This window comes from Antedon mediterranea, chromosome 6, assembly GCF_964355755.1.
Source record: "Antedon mediterranea chromosome 6, ecAntMedi1.1, whole genome shotgun sequence".
Classification (NCBI taxonomy): domain Eukaryota; kingdom Metazoa; phylum Echinodermata; class Crinoidea; order Comatulida; family Antedonidae; genus Antedon; species Antedon mediterranea.
Genome location: NC_092675.1, coordinates 18,245,159 through 18,266,073, shown reverse-complemented (window position 1 = coordinate 18,266,073; position 20,915 = coordinate 18,245,159). Strand labels below are relative to the sequence as shown.

The following is a 20,915-nucleotide window of genomic DNA, read 5'->3' as shown; positions in this document are numbered from 1 at the left end:
CCTCTGAATATGGGCATCACAAAGAAAAGGATCTAGTATTTAGAGATGTCAAACATGTTGAACACTACATTCTTACATTCATCCTAGTGAGAACGATCAAGCTAGTAGAAAAACGTATAAACCGTCGTACCACAATTGAATTAGTTTACAATGAAATAAAATAATATATTCATATATATGACTTAAACACTAGTTTCACAATTGTTGTTACCTGTGTCTAAAAGATTTTCTGATAAAGTTCAGTTGCATCATAAAATTAAGAATTTTTTATCTCGTAAATGCCCTTACTTACCGTTAATCCCTCTGGAGGACTTGCTTTAAGAAGCAACATATTAAAATATCAAAATGCGATAAAATGTCTACAGACAAAGCTTAGCATTGCTTTTTATTATTACACTTGTTTATTTTGTATGAAAAAATAATAATTAAAAATTAATTTGTTTTTAATTCAATATTAATTTGTAGTTTTGCTGGGTTAGGATAAAGTGGCAAGCTTAAATTTCTCATGTCTAATGTAGTTTCACCTACGATATCCCTAAGCCTTGTTTTAACCTCATCTATTACATTACTCCTAAACCTTTTGCATCTATCTGCCATATTTTTATAAAACAACAATGAATGATACTATTTCCATAAAATATATCATATGGACAAAAATAAGCATACCTTTGATATAATTAGAGCTAGTAAAAGAACTGTCTCATTATATGTTAGAAAAAAAAGTGCAAATATTGTATGATGCATTTACATATTAATTGTAGAAAGAAAGTGTGTCATTTTACAATCCATGTACCACAAAAGTTCATATAAGTTTTTTTTTGCGCAGTTTGTTCACATTGTGTCAACATTTTGGCTATTATGAACACACTGCCTACATTTGTCATATAATTTGCAATTGTTCGTTCTTAATGAATTCTGCAGCTTTAAATCAAAAGACCATTCATCAATTTTGTAATTTGTGGTGTGAAAATGATTTAATTACTCAAAATGAACAGCTGAATGCTCTTGCTGTTGTCGCTGACTATTTAACAATGCAATGTTTTACAATGGCTTGCTTGCAGTACATAGATTGTAAAAATATAATATATATAACTAAATCTAAAAGATAAACAGTGCATTGGTTTCTGATGCTTTTACATATGAAACAATTAAAATCAATTGTGCAAAAATATAATAAAAAATATTGTATACCGGAACACCTCCATCTCCTTTCAATCCTGAAAGACAAAAGAGAGTAAACAGCGATAAGAATTTTTATTATTATTTTTACTATTTTCTGTTATGCTAGATGTTATGTTTACAAAGGCAGTTCATGGGAGAGCACTTCGGCCATTTGTTCTCCCTTTTGACAGATAAAATGATATTTTGATGATATACTAATCTACTCGCCTAAAATCCTGGATCTGTCCCATGTATTTTGCTGAGAATTATCTAGTTAATAGCATAGCATCAATACAATGTAAATGATAGAACATAGCTTAAAGCTCTGTCTACACTATCAAACTAGTGTGATTTGCTTAAATATGGTATTGACATGCCCATTAAATATGGCACATCACATTTGTTTTGTCACATAAAATTTGATTAAGTTTAAGCTTAAATTCAGCACTTTATTTCACAACTTTAGGCCCTGCTAATTTAAAAATCCACCACTGATTTAATGTAAAATATTAATATCTCACCTGGTATGCCAGATGCTCCTTTTTTCCCTCTTCTTCCCTTTACACCTGGATCTCCTGGTTTACCAATATTTCCCGTATCACCTTTAGGACCTTTGGGACCTGTAAAATATAAGATAAACAAACATTTATAATTTATTCTTAAAATAATATCTAAATATTTAATTGTTTGATTTACTATTTTTAGTGTAACTGTCTGTCATCATAATTATAATTGTAACTTCAATACATGTCCACTTTTCTTTCGTAAAACCACAATTGGGTTAGGGTTGGTGCTTTAGACAAATGTATATCTCAAGACCATTTAATAGTTTGAATTCCCACTTTAATCACTTTACATGCAAATTTAAATGCTTGTTTTATAATTTTACTATATATTTTGTATTATACATGGATACCCGGTACATCATTTTTAAAATCATAAATAAACCATTGAATTTAACATCATTTTTCGCTGGTCATAGTGTAGCCAGAATAAAACTATTGTGTCAATTTTCAAATCTCGAAATAAGTTAATTGTCCTGGGGCATAAAACTAGATCCTACCAATTTACATAATTACGTCATTGAAAATAATGGGTCATCTAATACAGTATGTCCTAATTTGAAGAGCAGTAAAATATAAGACAACTTTGCTGTAAATTTAATGTGCTAAATTCAATGTTGTATGTGAACTAGATTTTCTTAATTTACACTGCAGCATTATAGGAGATGTGTCATAACATTTTTAATCAGTTTTATGTTGATATTACATTGATCTAATAAGCCTACATTCTAAACATTAATCATAGATGTCTACTGATTATGTGTATCATAGATACATCAATATTTTTATATGATTTTAAAATAGTGCAGCATCTCTTCATACTAAATTACAGATATTTGTTTTAGGCATGGATGTGGTTTTAGGAGGAGGGGAGGGTGAAGGAGTTAGGAGTCCATTCAAGTTATTTCAATCAAACTACACATATTCTAGCATGTGCTAATCTCTGAATCTCCATTGTATAATTACATAAAGACTTTTTCATGTTAAATATATTTTTGAATATTCACAATATCAGGGGAGGATCCAGGATTTTTTAATGGGGGAGAAATAATATAATATTATTATTAATATAATTAATTAATGTCAAAAATAGATATCAAATATCAGTTCGTTTTTTTAGGTCAAGTCCAGTTAAGTACAAAATGTTGACAGTTATAATCACTCCACATTTTCCTTAGCAAATTATTACATATGAAATATATTATCAAATTGAATACAAACAAACTGAAAACCATTTAGACTATTCACATAATATACATGTACTTTTTGTCAAATTTAATTGTTTATGACCAGTCCAGAGAGGTTAATCCAATCCAGAGTAAGTACTGGCTGAAAACTAAAGTATTGAAAGTTGGAACAATGTTAATAATTAGTTTTGATCGGTCAGTGTGAAAAGACATGCTTCTGAAAATGATGACTTAATAGTGTACAAGCCCTAAATTCTTTAACATTTTATTTTTTTCATTTGAGACTAACAGGTTAACACTTGTCATATACACACTGTTAAATGTTTCCAAAAATGTGGTACTTTGCAGATGGTATTTACTTTAATATTCTTAATATCATTGAAATTTATTTTAAAGTTTTTAAATTTTAACTTCAATCATACATTTACATAGTAGGCCTATGATTGAAGTGCTAGTTAAAAGCAATTTTCTTTATGAATTACTTATATACAGTACAATGTTGGTTTCATGTACAAATTGATTCTTTGTGAATGGAGTTTGAGGATTATGGAATGGGTAATTTATTCCAAAGAAATGAACTTTAAAATTAAAATGACAAATCACTCTATCTAATGCCGTTATGTCAGTTAAAAGTTGTCTATGTCTGAAATTGGAACTTTAACTCTGTCATTTCTATAGACATCAAGCCTTAAAAACCAACCACAAATATGCGATTTTTTAGATTTTTCATCTAAACTATTATTTTTCACTATATAATATTTCATAATTCAATTATAAATGTTTAATACTAGATATTCTATATCAGACATTGTAGATACTTAATGTAACAATAATCTGCTGTTTCTAATTTCTAGGTGAAGAATATTTCATATTTTGTATCAAGATATCATTTTATTTTTCTATTGAGAAACTGATAACAATCTATACTCTATGATTTCTAAATTCATCTACAGGATGAAACTAACATGCGATACTTGAAGCGGATTTTGGCGACGATTACAACTTGAATGGTTTCTAAGGAAATTGATAAAGAGAGTTTGTTAATACTAAATACAGCTGTAATAATATGTATTTAGTTGTATAATGTTACATCTATATTTAAACGTTTATGTCTTAATGTTGAACAGATTGATTTCATGTTGTTTGAAATAATGTAATTATAATCATGAATGTCGTTTTCTTTCATCGAATGAAACATGGACAGTAACTAGTTTTCAATGGAAGATAGCCAACAAATGCATGTTAATTGTAAGAATTTTTAATTGATGTACTATTAGTATTATGAAGCAGCTTTGCTTTAGGAAACTAAGTTAACTGACCAGATGGTTTCTCTAAACCATCCAGATCATGGAACCCTAGATCATGGCGTTCATACTTCTAGACCACTGAGATTGTGCTAATGGCTAGGGTTAGATTCAAGCTCAGGAATTGAACTTAGAGGCTTATATTCTCATATGCAAAATGAATGTTACAGTATATAATTTTTTTTAATTCCAATACGCATGTCTGATGTGTTTTGTTTCAATCTGTTGATATAAAATTAAGCGTTCTATTCAAAATCTGACTGAATAGGTACATGTTTACCATGTAAAGTTTGTTTCTGTTTTATTCCAAGCATGAAGACAAATAAACATTGGCTGAAACAGTAATGAAAGAAACAGAGTCTAAACTCCATGGTCTAAAGCATCTTTTCTACACGTTGTATAAAAAAACGTGGTAATTCCAGAATCTTACTTGGTACAGTGCCCAGTAAGGAGAACTCGCATTAGAAATTATCCAAAATTAATTTTACCAAATAAAAGTCTAATATGAAAGACCAAAACATCTTTGAGAACAATCTTTAGTAAACTGATGATTCAAGAAAAATTTACCAAACTATTTGAAACTAGCTGGATAGTTAAGTGCGAACTGTGTGACTTGATTAAACTTTCCAGGAAAGTGTATAAATGACTTCTAACTCTTTATTACTTTTACAACTTGTTTGTTATTAATTGTAAAAGTTTTATAATTTTGTTAAAAAGATAGATATTTCAATCCTCAAGATGTAAATTCCAAAGTTATAAAAAGAAATGGCATAGACTACAGAAAAATCTGTCTGCTTCGTGTTTATTTGTTCATCATTCAGCAAGGCAATATCTACACCATCAAAGTCTAAACTATTCATAACAAACAGTAGGCAGGGGAGGTAGTGCAAGAAACTAGAGTAAACCAACAGTTTATTTGGCTTTTTTAAGTGCACATCTGTTGGGTTCATTCTTTCCAGCACTGACCTCTTAAAGAACCACTACGTACTAGTAATAGTTTCTTTTTAGATTCTATAAATTTAGATCGAGTAGTGATTAGTTGCGATATACCAACCGGATTATTACCATTTTCTACTAATCGCTCTCAGGACAGATTTAAATACTATTTATATTGTTGAATATATTTCATACATTTACAGACTGAGAAGAAATTGTAAACTGCCCGGGAATGTAATGAACAATAAACTTAAGAGAATGTGAAAAAAGCCGGCCAATAGTATATAGTTAATTGGAAACTAGAGATGTAATTGTCAAGTCTATCACATGTTATAACATCTTTGTATTGCAGAATGGCCCCGTTTCTGCTGCCAAAAATATACCGTATATATACAGTATATTTTATATACGGTATATTTTTTGGCAGCAGAAATGGGTCTCATAAAAAATATACCGTATATATATGCGGTATATATACCGCATAAATATCCCCATCGTTTGTGGATATTATACGGTATATTCCAAAATATATCGTATATTTCGTACCCCGTTTCTGCTGCACTCAAAATATACCGTATATGTGACCCGGCCCATGACACGAGGTCAAAAACTAACAGAGCTTGACACGTTTGTTTGGTTTTTCTGCTGCATTGACACACACGTGTATAATAAGCAAGCAACAGATCAAAATATCACTGTGGACTGAAGAAATAACTATTTTTGCAATTCAATTGTGGGGAGAAGCGAAGGTTGGGAGGAGACTACATGGCAACAGAGAAGAGATACCGAGATTTACAAAATTATCTCAAACAAAATAAAAGCAGAATTTGTGGTAGACTTAATAACGCCAAAGTTATCGGCAAACGCCGTCGTCTTCTTTGCATAAATGTAGTCAATGCCCATTCTACATTTCTAGATTGTTTGTGCGATGTAAATTCGTTGCCACTTCTGATCATTAGATTTAAAATAGAAAGCAATGCTAAGACGTTTTGAGAAACCATCATTGTTTTGTTCACTACACGAGATTCTAGGTCAATCCATACTTCCATCTCACAAAATGCATTTTGGGTATATGAAAGCCAACTTTTTTTACAGCCCACCCACGAAGTATGTGCAGCGGAAACGGTGCACGAATTTCATATACGGTATATATACGGTATATTTATACGGTATATTTATACGGTATATTTGGGATTGGCAGCAGAAACAGGGCCAATGTATTCTTTATTGATGATGAGCACATGATCTGAAAACATGATTGGATGTTTTAGTTCCTACATTAGAGTCACCATGAAAATTTGTCTGAAAACAGTTCTATAAAATACCAATCTTATATTGTTATACTGTATATGTACATTGATTACGAAATAAAGAATAAATGAAAAATTATTTTATTTTCATTCTTTGGGCTGACAGAGCTTGATATGCACAAACAAGAGATTTTATACCATTATTTACCAACATTAAATACCAGTTTAAATCTTTTTAATTTCTTTTCATGTACCAACATTAACGACAGAGTACTAGTATAAGACCAGTGGTATTGGTATAATGTGTTATATGCTCCAGCTAATCAAGGCCGAATCACTCAACAACATTTTCCAACTAAACAGAAGGAAATATAAATCCTTAAACTGTGCAATAATTGAAGACTACCATCTTTGTTATATCACATAAGTTTCTGATTGTTTTATCTCATTCAAGTAATTTATCTAATTTAATTTTGACAATGGTATTGGTAAAGACCATGAAAATATAAAAGGCAAAGATCAAAGTACTGAGATGTGAGGTGTTGACAGCTTGGAGTCACACTTAAGGTGAAATCCCAATAAAACTTGGAAGCAGGATCTTAAAATGGCTAATTAAATATCAGGTCATAGGAGACATAATAATACTGAAGAAAAGACATAACAACCAACTATTTATGGTAAAGTAAAATGTGGCAAACAAGTTTTAAAAGAATTTAAGAATTTAGCTAGATTTTGACGGGTGTCACAAAAGCTCAGACCACGAAAGCTCAGACCCCCTAAGACCTAAGATCACGAAAGCTAAGACCCAACACCTAAGATTACAAATATTTATCTTTCGCACCTGCCTTGTATTTTAACTCCCAACATTTATTCTGAATACCACACCTTAGAATTGGCACTTTCATGAAAAAGAATCACATAAAAAGTAACAAATACATTTTTAAATTGATGATTTTACAGACGTTTTTCTCACACACAAAATGACTAGCCTACAGTACAGTAGGCCTACCCCATGGGCCATGTTCAATGTTTTTGTTTCTATGGAACGTCAAAAGAGCAAAAATTATATAGAGGGCTGAAAACTCTGTGGAGTCCATCTACAGTGTGGATGGAACAATGTAAAATTAAAATTGTAATGATAATAGTATAATCATGCAAGTACGAAGAAATAAATACTGGCAAATAAATTTTAATTTAAAAATCTTGATACGTTTTTTTGTTTCGTTTTCTTTCTGTTTTTATACTTGTACTATTATTGTTGCTCTTTTGGCGCTCCATAGAAACAAAAACATTGTCATTACAGTATACAAAGAAACACATCTGTAAAATCATCAATTTAAAGGATTTATTTATTTGTTATTATGTGTTTCTCCTTCTGAAAGTACTTATAAGTCCTAATTTTAAAGTGTGGTGTTCAGGATAAAGTTAGTCAACAAATTTGGAGTCAAAATACAAGAAAGGCAGGTGCGTAAGAAAAACATCCTCTGAACCAACACAATGGAGTAAATATATACCAACAAACAACCCGTCAAGTTTGTTTGTTATAAAGAAAAAATATACATTTACTCGACGGGCGAAAATAATGTGAGTTTATCTATGTTTTGCGGTAGTATTAAATTATATTTATGGTAATAAATGAAACCTACTGTGTTTAAAATTATGTATGGATAAACAAGTATTGTTTTTAAGCTGTAGTATATCTTAGTATTTGTAATCTTAGGTGTTGGGTCTTAGCTTTCGTGATCTTAGGTCTTAGGGGGTCTGAGCTTTCGTGGTCTGAGCTTTCGTGACACCCAGATTTAAACCTAGGATTCTGGTAAGATAGTAAAGGTAACATGAGAGCTAAAATTACATTACAGGTATACGTGGTGTTAGTTTTATAATGATCAAGTGTGGTACTTTTTTTTTGTGATGAGAAAAGACAGTAGACGTGTGGCAAGATTTGAACCTATTGGATACTGGTAAGATAGTATAGTAACACAGAAGCTTAAAATACATGTGTTACGGTACAGTAAAGATCAATTTAACAGTTTATTGTAGAACAACTTTTAAAGAGAAAATTATTGTGTACATAAAAGGAAATCAGTAGGCGGTGATGGGTAATGAAGTACTGTAGGAGTGGGTATAAAGTGATGAATGGTATGTTGAAATAAAGGGTAGATATTTTACACAGCAACGAGTGTGGATAAAGTGTTGCCAAGGACAGCCACTTACAAGGATGTGGCTTGTATGGTGATGATAGAAAAGCAATTCTTTTTTATTCTAGCAGGTAACACATTTTTAGTTTTCAATTCAATGTAATTCAAAATAAGAGACATAGCATGAGCTTACACCTTTTAATTAAGGCTGGCTTCATATACCTACAACAAACAATCTATTTCTTTTTGAATTAAAAAATATAAAAATAAAGATGTTAATTTCATCCATTGATAACTCCAATCCAATGAACTTTTCTGAATCATCAACTATTTTGAGTAATAGTATTTTTAGAAAGACAAACAACATTTTAAATAAACGCCTACGATTATTTCTTAAAAAGACACCTACTAGTTTCAAAATTATTAACAGACAGTACTGTGGCTGCAATGATTTTGTTGTCTTTTCTATTTTATGAAAATACTAAATTGTAGTAAAACCAGTTGAGGACATTCTGAGAATGTGTGTTTCGACGTGCAGTCACTAATGGTTTAATGCAAATTAATTAACCCCAGGTGGATTTTAATAACTCTTTTTTTGACCGCCCTGTGATCTCCTATAATGCATATATAAGAACATATTATGTACACTAATTTTGACCGGTAACATGAGAAAGAAGCTCCAGTTCATTGTACTTTTTAACCCCTGTTGTTCAACTACATACGCACACGGTTACACAATCGTAATAGTTACTGTTGCATACGTCAAGAAATACAGTGAACATCAATTTACTAAGTAAAGATAGCGGTAGTGAATTTTTATCTGCTGTGAAACGTGGATCATGTTACAGTGGCAGATATGCAATATGGATCGCTGTGAAGTAAACCAATAGTAAATTCACTACAGTCACGATCAGAGAATTACCTAATTAACGATTGGTCAAAGGTCACATCAGGGGATCAGATAGGATGGGATGATGTGAAGATAATGAGGAGTTATGAAATCAAAGTTTCAGCCAATCAACCGTTAAAGAGGGGAGGCATCAACACAAAAATTGTTAAGCCAATATGGAAAGTGAATTGTACAGTACTAAACAAAATACAAACAAATGTTTATAACTAAATTTTAAAAGCAATGACTTCCACAGCTCTATGTTATGTTATTACATTATGTACTTTAAACTAAAAACATTTCATTGTTAAAGAACCATTGATAAGAGTATACTTGTAATGAAAACTCATTCGTAACTGAATAAACAGAGTGCACTGGTTATTACAACTGGATCACATTTAGGACATCCATTTGGGAAGAGTATTCGGAAACATGACGACAAGAATCCTATTAAGCCAACAATCCTTTAGCTTTCTTATAACACGTCAGAGAGTTATACAAACAGACACAACAGTGGCTTGAACAGAGTCACTACATCTTTGATAATTTAAAATCACATTAGACACGAATAAACAAATTCAGATCAGACTGCATTAATTATCATCATTCATATCATAATATCAAGAATAGTGTTGTTATGTGAAATATGTAATCAGGGTATGTCAAAAAGCCTTCCCATTGAGAATATGAAGTAAATCTACAAACATGCACATCAGGAAAACACAGGAAAGACAAAGTCTGCAACAGGTGGAAAACATAATGTGCTCATAGGTAAAATATCCAGAGTACTGTAAAGGTGATTTACATAAACCAGAAGGTTAACATGAATTTGTAACACAGTTGGAGGTACACTAATATTTAGGCTTAATGTACATTACCACAGCTATAGACCTACTAGTGGTTCTAAGTCAACAGTTAAATTTATTTATAATTAACATTCAATAATGATTTACCGGTACCTGGTTTGGGAGTTATAGTTTTCCCCAATATTCCTCATACTGTAATTTTGTAGCAATAATGCTTGTTTCCCACTAGAACGTAAGTGAGAGTTTGAATAATTGATTGGCGATTGGTCAAATCTTTGTGTCTTTAAATTAAATGGAAACCAAGCATTAAGCCAAATGCAAATATATCTGAACACTATACTTACATGCTTATAAAAACCATAAATACATTAGGATATTAGGAGTCAATTATAACTTTAGAAACCAAACATTACAATATTACAGTAATACAATATTAACTGTATATGAAATTTTAACACTCATTACTGTAAACATTTAAAAATAAAATAATTTAAACTAACAAATTTATATTGTATTTCAGTAAGTAAGTAAAATTCAATTAACAACGTAGCTTCAAATAAACAATCCTATGCTAATTAAAGAAATATACATTAATTATTTACAGTTGGGAAACTTAATGTGGTATATGGAAAGCAAAATGCCCTCCATAGAAGCACTATGGTACATAGAAGCGCCAGCTGTTCAAGCTAATTTGAAATTTAGAACTGAATAATGTTTATACTAAGTGTCACAGCCCTCCACTGGTACTAATTAACAACCAATAAAGGAACAGAAAAACACAGTGCGACTGTTACACTTGTTCATGCTATTAACGCTTGCCGTGCGAGGTGGAAAAATAAGATCTATAAATAAAATTGGAAACTCACAAAAAAGACAAATTTTAAACCGGATTTTAATAATAATCATTATTGAACAGAATCATAATACAGTAATAATAATAATAATCATATTATGAACAGAAATGAATTTTGAAACTTTAGTACCATTGAACAGTAGCAATTTAAAGCATTTATTGTCTATAAAATTGTTTTATATTATAAAGACCTCCAAGAGGGAGCTAGACCCATATCCAGTAATCATTTTTATAAGCAGCTTGTGTGGCCTTCTAGAGTGCTAATTTACAAATAATAGTTATAACCACACACACTGGCTTCTGGGATTATTCAAGCATTCTTAACTTGTTCTTATTTCAGTAACATAAATAAATGTAATGATATCACCCATGACATTACTGCAATTCTTTTAAAGTGAAAGAAATTGGTTATGTAATACAGCACCTTGTTATCTTTTAATTAATGTACTATAAATGTATACATTGCAGTTCATTATGGTTGACACCTCTATGAATTTATTGGCATTGTGGGTTTTAGAACCCACTCATGTCAAAAGTCAAATAATGAATGAATAGAAACGCATTTGTTTCCCTATGTGGTTAAATCAGGGAGGACTCCCTTGTTAAATACAATTGGGTATAAATTGACACTTATGCTCATGTGTGGTGAAAGTAACGGCTATTAGCACACTCACTGGCTAAACCAAGAGCTTACTGTAAGGGGCCACAGAACATGAGCAGCCCAATGCAACTACCCAAAGTTGGAGAGCCCCTTAGGAGTGCTGAACCAGGGGCCTTTTCACCCTGCATTAAACCACTGCTTTTGCTACAGATAGGATCTAGAGGCCGTTCAGACTGATGAGGGTGTAGAGAAACGTTTGCAGCTCAGCTTCATGATGCAATTTCACATTCTCTTCAACTACCTGCTGACAATCAAATAAACAAAAAGTAAATCACCTAGTTACAAACTGTTTTGGGGTCAAAATATAACATTGTAAATTTAAAGTTATAATTTCAATTCTAGTCACTCTAGTTTGATGTACCCAATTAAATGTAATTTATGTGCAATATATAGAACATAACATCAACATAGTAAATCAGTACTGTAATAACCTATCATACTGACTATAGAAAATCAACAATTCAAAGAGAGAAACATATCTTTTAAAAACTTTATTGATAAACATTCACTGTGAACCACTTGAATGTACTACTGATCTAACAAGCTATGTTTTAAAATAACTTAAAATTTAAAAATATTTAGGCTAAACTGTTTTTGTTTTATTCTAAGTAGTACATAATTGGTTGTTTCAAAATGTAAATATTTATGAAAGATTTCAACCTAGGAAACTTTCAAAAGGCAATTAGTTCAGTCTACATACAGTACATACATTTACAATACTGTATCTAACATTAAACATGAAAGAGTAAAGATAAGAAAAACTTCAATGAACAAAATCTGTCCCCATCACTTTTCAGGTGACTTTCGCAATATCATTTGTTTGCATAATTGGTGGGCGGTATTTAAAAAATTAATGATATACCTAAACAATGCATTTACAAAAGGTTACACAGCTAAATGACATGACCACCTTGCATTATACATCTATTTTTGTATTTAATATTAGGTTTAATAATGCTAGGAATCTAGTTACTTTGCTTACTTAATTCTAAACTAATAAGCAGCGAAAATATGCCATGGGAGTTGCACAGTTCTATCGTCACCCCGAAATCAAGACAGGAGTTAAAATTCAGCAGTTCAGTAAAGTAGTTTGGTATTTTAACCAATAATGGAGCTACCTAATGTTGAATGACAAATTTAAATCCATTAACTAGAATGACAGATATTCTAAGGCTGTTACTCTTATAATAAAACTACAGGGAAAATAACAAATTCCACTGTATTCCTAACCTAATAAGTACTGCTACTCAGCTAGAACAATAAACATTTGCATTTTATACCTGAAATTAATCCTTAATTTTAGTGATGATGTTGGTGGGATTGTTTGCCTATTTACGTTATTAAGTAGCTAGCTAAAACATTCCTTTGACTAATGTGTTGGCTCTGCAACAAAATAGGAGGAAAACTGAATGTATGCTCCAAGTCATTTCAATGCAAAACATGTGCTTTGTTAAATTAAGAACAGCAGAAAATCCCTATGAGTGAGTAACCTGACCTCTAATATATACTGTAATAGTTAGTATACAAACTTACAGTATACTGAATTGCACTAATATTACTTTTTCATAACTTTTTTGTGTAAAACAAATACATTACTTTAGTACATTTTTTTCTTTGACTCAGATTTTTTAGTTCATGACAAAGTTCTTTACTATAGGCCTATGTACAGCAGCTAGTCATAATGCTGCAAAACCTTTTATTAAATTATGAAATTTATAATTTATTTTTAAATATTTCAAGGTACTTATTTTATGAATTGTAAAAGTTATTGAGCCTCCTAATCCTTCTGTAATACCTTTAATACCTACTAAACTCATTTCTCTGACCAATTTATGTGATTTTAAAAGCCTATATTGCCATTGATAATTGAGCAATTAATATCTCATAGGAAAGGCTGCTGCGTTTCGCTAACTTTTAACCTGTGACCAATTCGGGCCTATTCAGATAACAATCTCTAATTAAAACCAGCCGGTCATTTACAGGTCAGTATACTCACTTGGTCATCATGTATGACAACTGCATACTACACAATCTTGACAATTTTGTGGCTGCAGTTTGTTTTACCAACAAACCGTCATTTTTCGATTATTTAAAAGGACACACTAAAATTACATTAAAATGTACTACACAGTACAGATTAAGTGTATGAAGTTGCATTTATGCATAATTGCTATACGATATTTATAACAATGAAACCTCCCTGTATGAAATATGTATTGTATAAAATCATTAACAGGATACTTGAATTATACTACAAATATTTTTGTTTTGCACTTCATTTTGACCTATAATCTACAAACTACTGTACCCACAAGCGTCTCCTGGTTCAGGATGACTGTCCAGAAAGTTTGGAGTGAATTAGAAGTGATTTGGGAAAATCTCCAAGGAGTTAAGCCGACAAGAACTGGTTGGCTCTGTACAGAATGTTATACTTAGTTCATTTCCTAAGAAGGACCCAGTTTTCACATTACGTTAAACCCTATGAGTTGCAGAGAAAAGAGACAGTAATGAAACAATAAGAAAAGGAGTGAGTGCATCATTGCCAACTCAATTGGGAAACAGTATTGAAATTCCCTAACGACTGATTTTTAGTTTAGTAAAATATTTCCCCTTCTCCAGAAGCATAGGTGAAGTGTTTTCTATGTAATGTTTATATTATCTAACAGGTGAGCTCATAAACTATCTTGTGAACAGAGATTCTATACTGACAGATTACATAGTGAGAAGGCAAATCCTATACAGTAGTCAAATTCTTTAAAATTGTTGGAGCGAGTAGTACCTGGTATGTAAATTATGGACAAATATACTCCTTCACAATCATTAAACAATACACTGGCATTTTCTAAACAATAACAAAGTCAACAATTGATATCACACTTGGTATTCTCACCAGTTAAAATTAATACGCTCTTAAAAGTATAATTTAATAATCTAACCTTACAGTATTTACTAAAGTGATATTAAGTTTAAAGAATTGATTTGTTATAACTTTTAATTCCATTAAACTCGCAGACATTTTCTTTACTCATTTACATGATGTCTCAGTCAACAACAAAAATCTACTTGCACTCCCTGAGGAATTCTAATAAAAACAATATACTTAGTGAACTGGCAATGTCAGACTTAACCCCACCCCATAGATGTCACGAAGCAGTTGGTAGGCTGAATAGAGCACAGTACTTCCCGTTGAGATTACCAACCATTGGAGAATGTCATGAGCAATTACTTAACTGCCCCTTAGTGATGTTTTCCAGCCATTATAGTTCACAGGCTTTACCGCTAATCTTTTATAGACATAAATTTTATAATGTTTGGTAAAGCATGTCCATCCTACTTTTTCTTGGTCATCATTTTGTTATGTCTGAAATGTGGCCTAGTACCACAATTTTAGTAATTGCAAAGTTTAATGAAATTAAAATACTTCAACTCATCCTCTAAAATTTAAACTAATAACCAAATGAAAGCTACAGTATTTTCAATCCATTGTTATTAAATTTATAAACAATAAACTAAATTAAATAAACGTTTCAAGATTAAGCATCAACAAAACTTTTGTAGAAATTTCATAACAGTAGCACTAGTAGTAGTATAACATTTGTTGTGTACTAGTTTGTTTTTTTTTCAATAAAAATTAAATTTACAAAATCTAGTTTCAATTTGTCTATTCAGTATATTGAAGGACTTCCTGTATTGAAAATAATATCATAATATAGTATTATTATTAGTTACTATTGAAAATAAAAGCATTTGAAAACACAATGCAGCAGCACGGCATTAATATTAGAATTAGACAAATATAAGTTTGAGTTTAATAACATAATTAAAATTATAAACGTAATATCTAAAACTAGTACAATAGAAATTGCTAGTTTAAACATTGAGGAGTTTAAACAACAATAATTTTAATTGATACAAATTATAAACTATTCAATTAGACTTCTGACTCAATGAAAGTATAGGAAATTAAATGTAAATATGTTTCAATACTTTCATTGAAGAATAAATTCATTCAAATCCTATTCACAGCCTACAGATTCCACCTTCTTTCTAGTAATACAGGTCATATCTTTATAGGAATTGATTGGATTTAAACATGCATTCCCCCAGATGCCTTGTGCTGTCTGTTAGATGGGTTTATGTCATTAAATGGATCCACTGGGAACACGAAAGGAAATACTAGTGTAACAATTCAGACCTCTCAACAGGTATTCCATAAAATTTACTACCAAGATCTATATCCTAAACAGATGTAGTTATTGCTACTAAAGTGATGTAGTATTGAAACCTGATTGTAAATGCATACTGTATAGCAGGTATTTTTACTGACACAACAATGCATATATTATATATAAAACCAGAGCATAATGAGTTAATAATGAGCCTGTTTTGGTGTAATTACTGTATGTAACAGAAACACGCCATGTTATTTATTTGAAAAATAAAAGTTATATCCCAGCAACATTTCTGTTAACTTTGTGCTCCCAAAAAAACCTTTCAAATCAGTGGCTGGTCACCAACTAAAAACATCATCATTACCAAAAATAAGATGGTAAAAATGTTGCAACTAAAAATTACACAGGTTTACTGATGGCAACAACAAATAGATTGTTATAACAGTTAAATTGTAAACCAATCACAAAGATTTCTTCACTTCCAACGATATCAACTTATACAATTTCAGAAAACTATGTTAGACCTATTTGTACAGCCAACCAAAATAAGTTATAATACTACAATCTGTTTCCAGTCTTGTAGTTAAGTAATGTTTCTAAACAGTTTAGAATCATTGCAATATGGCTATATAATAAGATGTAAAAACATCATGACTTTGATTATAGTACCCCACATCAAAAGAGTATAGACATCTTGTGGATGTCAAATTTAACAAACTTCAAATCCAACAGACCCAATCAAATTATATTTGACTGAGCATGATCGTGTAAATTCTCAATCTGACATTTTGAATTTGTTGTCCAATAACTGGACAAGTGTTTGAACGTGAGAACAGATTTAATATTCCACTGATATTCTTATAGAATCAAGCTACCTGCAAATGCTTCCACTACACAGACTTCTCCCACTGGAAAACAATATTTGCTTTCTCATTTATTTACCTGTGTATCTGATCTTCGATCTTCAAGTAAAAATAGCTCTAGAGACATTATGTATTTCCATATGGGATGGTAACAGGATTAACTTAAAATGTGTCCTATATTCTACAAAACATGCTTATCTAACACATGTGAAGTAATTTAAACAGAATGAATGTTAAAATTTAAATTTAAGATTTCCCATTCATAGCTTTGCCATAAACTAGCCTAGAAGAAAGCAGAAGTTTAGAATAAAACTATACATTTTTTTCAAAAAACAAATTTAATTATATAAATAAACTTTTACTTTTAAGAGGAAGAATTTGTTGTCATTTAAAACAGAAGATGTACAAACAAAACAAACAAAAATTAATATACTCTTAGAATCAATAAAAAAATATATTATCATTCAAATTGTATACCATATACAGCGGTACTGGTACAGATTACACACAAAAAATGATGAACAAAACTATTCTTTTTCCATTATATTCTCCAGTGAATACAAATATTTTAGATTTGGTTAATGTTTGAGATGAATGTCTATGTTCAGCATACTTTCCTCTTTGTGATGTTTGACTGTTTGCAATTACAAATGCAATTTACCAAATTCTTGAGTCTGATTTAACGTGGGATTATACTTGTGAGCATGGGATTATTCTTGTGAGCATGGGATTATACTTGTGAGCATGGGATTATACTTGTGAGCATGGGATTATACTTGTGAGCATGGGATTATACTTGTGAGCATGGGATTATTCTTGGTTCATAGTATTTCAGCATTTATCGCTGCATGGTTTACATTATTCCTATACCATTATTGGTCTAAAACTAGACATTATTTTATTTTCAAATGTGCAATACAACACTACCAAAAAAGACTAAAACCAAAATAACAGTGGCACTTTTCTACTAGTTTAGTATCAACACTCTGTTAAAGCATGTGCTATAATGAAAACAGGCAAAGCTGTTATTCTTCAATCTCACTGGGTTAGTATAAAATGACAAGACACAAATTCGGCACCAATTACTCCTTCTTGCTAAGAACATTATTAACATATAATAAAGTAGGCCAAAAATTGTTCAATTAAAAAGGCTCTGATTGAGTGGACAGTTGCTATGCAAGTCATGGTCAGTAAATTAACTCCATTTGACCATCTCAAAGGGTGGTAACAGACCATAATAGAACCAGAAACACAGGGGCTGAATGACTTGGGTGAAAGGTTGAGCAAAGGCTAACAAAGTTATCAATCCAGGTAATTCCTCAATTTCCGTCCTATGTGCTCAAGAAAAACAAATTTCTATTTGTCAGGAATGTTTCATATCTTGTCATTTATTATCTAAATGTTTATCTTGATACAACAATTATATGCAATGCACTTTACTTAATTCCTCCTATAAATATTAATCAATTGTCAAATTATATAATAATCAAAAATTACAATTGCATATATAAATCAGCAGCTGGGTCCAGAATTGTTCAAACAGGACAGCTTTTAGCTGTGAAATAGAGTGGAAGGAAGAGCCCACCTCCAAGTACTGTCAATCACCTCTAACTGTTGATGAGCCTACGATATACAGTAACATTAATTTATTTTGAAAAGAAAAACAAGTTACATATTCTATGTACAGTATGGGCACTTGTTGCCTCGTCCAGTCATGAATTAAAACATATAGGACAGTGCACGGTATTTATTATGTATGTTTAATATACCACATCATACAGAATTTCAAACATTAATGTATTTAGAGTCAAAGTACATTGACTGTTATATTTCTCCTGCTGTCTTTTATTACCAAAGTAGCCTACAGCTGTTTGTACCCCAGTCTTTCCAACTTTACCTCAACAATGGTATTGACATTTTCTAAATTAAAAGGTTAACTAATGTTTTATACCGTATTTAAATAAAACTGAACAAATGAAGGAAACAATATTAAAACAATGAAGATAATCTATGAACTAAACTTCCTTTTTAGTATTTATTTGTAAACATTTCTCTAAAGGTGGGGTAACATGGGTTAACCCTTTACAGGCTGTACTTTTAACCTCAAACGGTGTGTGCAAATATAGTCGGTCAGTTTTCTTCTGTATAGTTTTTGTGGAAGTTTTAAAAATAGTGTGTTATATAACATTATGAATAGGATGTAGTCATTGGTGATGCAATAGGACGTTGTTCTACCGTTATTTTACAGGAAATAAAGGAAGCTAAACTGGCGAAATTTAACATTTATTTTTACCATAATCTTAACTGTGTTCCTTTCTTGTTCTGTTTCTTTGGTCAAGATACACTACCTGACTACCACATTTGAAACATTATAATTTACATTAAATTAAATGAGTTTATTGCAAAATATTTATTAAATTAAACTAAATCCTGTAATCATGTTTTTACAGAATACTTTAATTAAACAATATAAACTGGCATAAAGCATACAGAGAATCAAATGTTTTGTTCCCAGTAAAAGTTTAGTTTAAGCAGATTTGGTTTAAAAATCAAATTTATTATCTAACCAATTGTGAGGCACCAGTAACTGTTGCCCTTTATATAGACAAACCATTTATTTCTCTATAAATAAACATGGGATTTGTTTGTTGAGCTCCTAGGTTGAAATAAAAATCACCTTTATAAAGTGATAAGATTACCCTGATCCAAGATTTAGTTAAAAACTACTAGTATAATATCGAACATAGAAATTGGTCAAATTAAAACAAGTTTTATCTATGTCTACATAAAACTGAAAGCAACTTAACTTTTACAAATACAACTAGTTGTAGGTCTACATTCATTTTGACTTACAAGCAACTGAATGAAACTGAAAAGATTTCTGGAAAAGTAGAAAATGTTCAACTTAACTTATATTGCCATATTTTGTGCAACTCTACACTGTTATTTTAAAAGAAATTTCTTCTCTTTTCTATCAATCTTTTGTCATTTTCAAAAGAAGAAAATCTTAATTTATAATTTTTAAATTAATTACATTTATTAATTAAGTGTTTTAAAATATAAATCATCAGGAAACATTATACAAATTGATAATTCAACTTTAGTTGAATTGGTTCAATACCATTCATCAATAAGAAATAATATTTAAGAAAGATTACATGAATAATTTTGTTAAAATGCACATATTAGACATACATTTTCTCATCTGAAATACTCCTCATAAAACATGAACAATAAAATATGAATTTAATAACCACTTATGGCAACAAAGAACATATTCCGATCAATAAAATATGAAATAATTTAATCAGAAGAATCTAACACATTTTGAAAGTAAAATAGGTTTATTACTTACTTTTTACTGTTACTACACAACTAGATGTAACAGATTTTATCATTTCATTTGTATAATAACAAGAACCTCATAGTTCATATTTCTTAATGGTTTTAACTTAACAAATTGTTCTTATTAATTTGATGAACTTTATTATGGATCTAGACAATTTTCAATCATAAAATAACCTATATGAACAAACTTTATGCAATTTTAAAATTTATCCCAACCTCGTTGTGCTCTAATTATTTGTTTGTTATTTTTTTATGTTGCCAAAACATTTATAACAGATTTTGTTAATGTTTTTTTTAATAATCATAAGGATCAAATACTGCCCTAAATTTAACATTTTTGTTTTGGTTGAAACCAAGCATTGTTTTGACTGGAACATTAAAGCTACAATAGAACACTGCTATAAAGGAAATATCAAATATATAAATATACTGTGCAGTTCTTAATGTGTTTTACCAAACTAATGAAAACACAAGTTTAATAATACGTACAGACATTAAATGAACTTGTAGGCCTACTGATGGTAGAATATTAAATTGTTTTATAATGTAAAAGAAAAATCATATTATGCAAGCCATTATACACATTAACACTGATATCACAATTCTCCAAACAAGGTAACATGGGAGCATTAAAATAATATTTCAAATTTAAAATCACATAAGTACAATAAAAACGTCATTGACCACTTAAACTTGTCTGGAATGGATAAAGAGCTTAAACCATTCAGTCTAAAACAAGATGGTATCGAAGGCAGCATATACTTTTGTTTTTAAATAAAATTCT

General features: G+C 30.5%; 1 protein-coding gene across 5 annotated transcripts in view; it reads right to left on the bottom strand.

Moving 5' to 3' along the window:
• Positions 1–20,915, bottom strand: part of LOC140051887 (uncharacterized) — a 92,637-nt gene that overhangs the window by 43,261 nt on the left and 28,461 nt on the right. For all 5 annotated transcript variants that reach the window (XM_072097222.1, XM_072097223.1, XM_072097225.1 and 2 more), the window contains exons 3-4: positions 1,683–1,781; positions 1,192–1,217 (exon numbers count right to left, since the gene is read on the bottom strand). In XM_072097222.1, the coding sequence (XP_071953323.1) occupies positions 1,192–1,217; positions 1,683–1,781 (125 nt within the window). The remainder of the gene's footprint in view (positions 1–1,191; positions 1,218–1,682; positions 1,782–20,915) is intronic.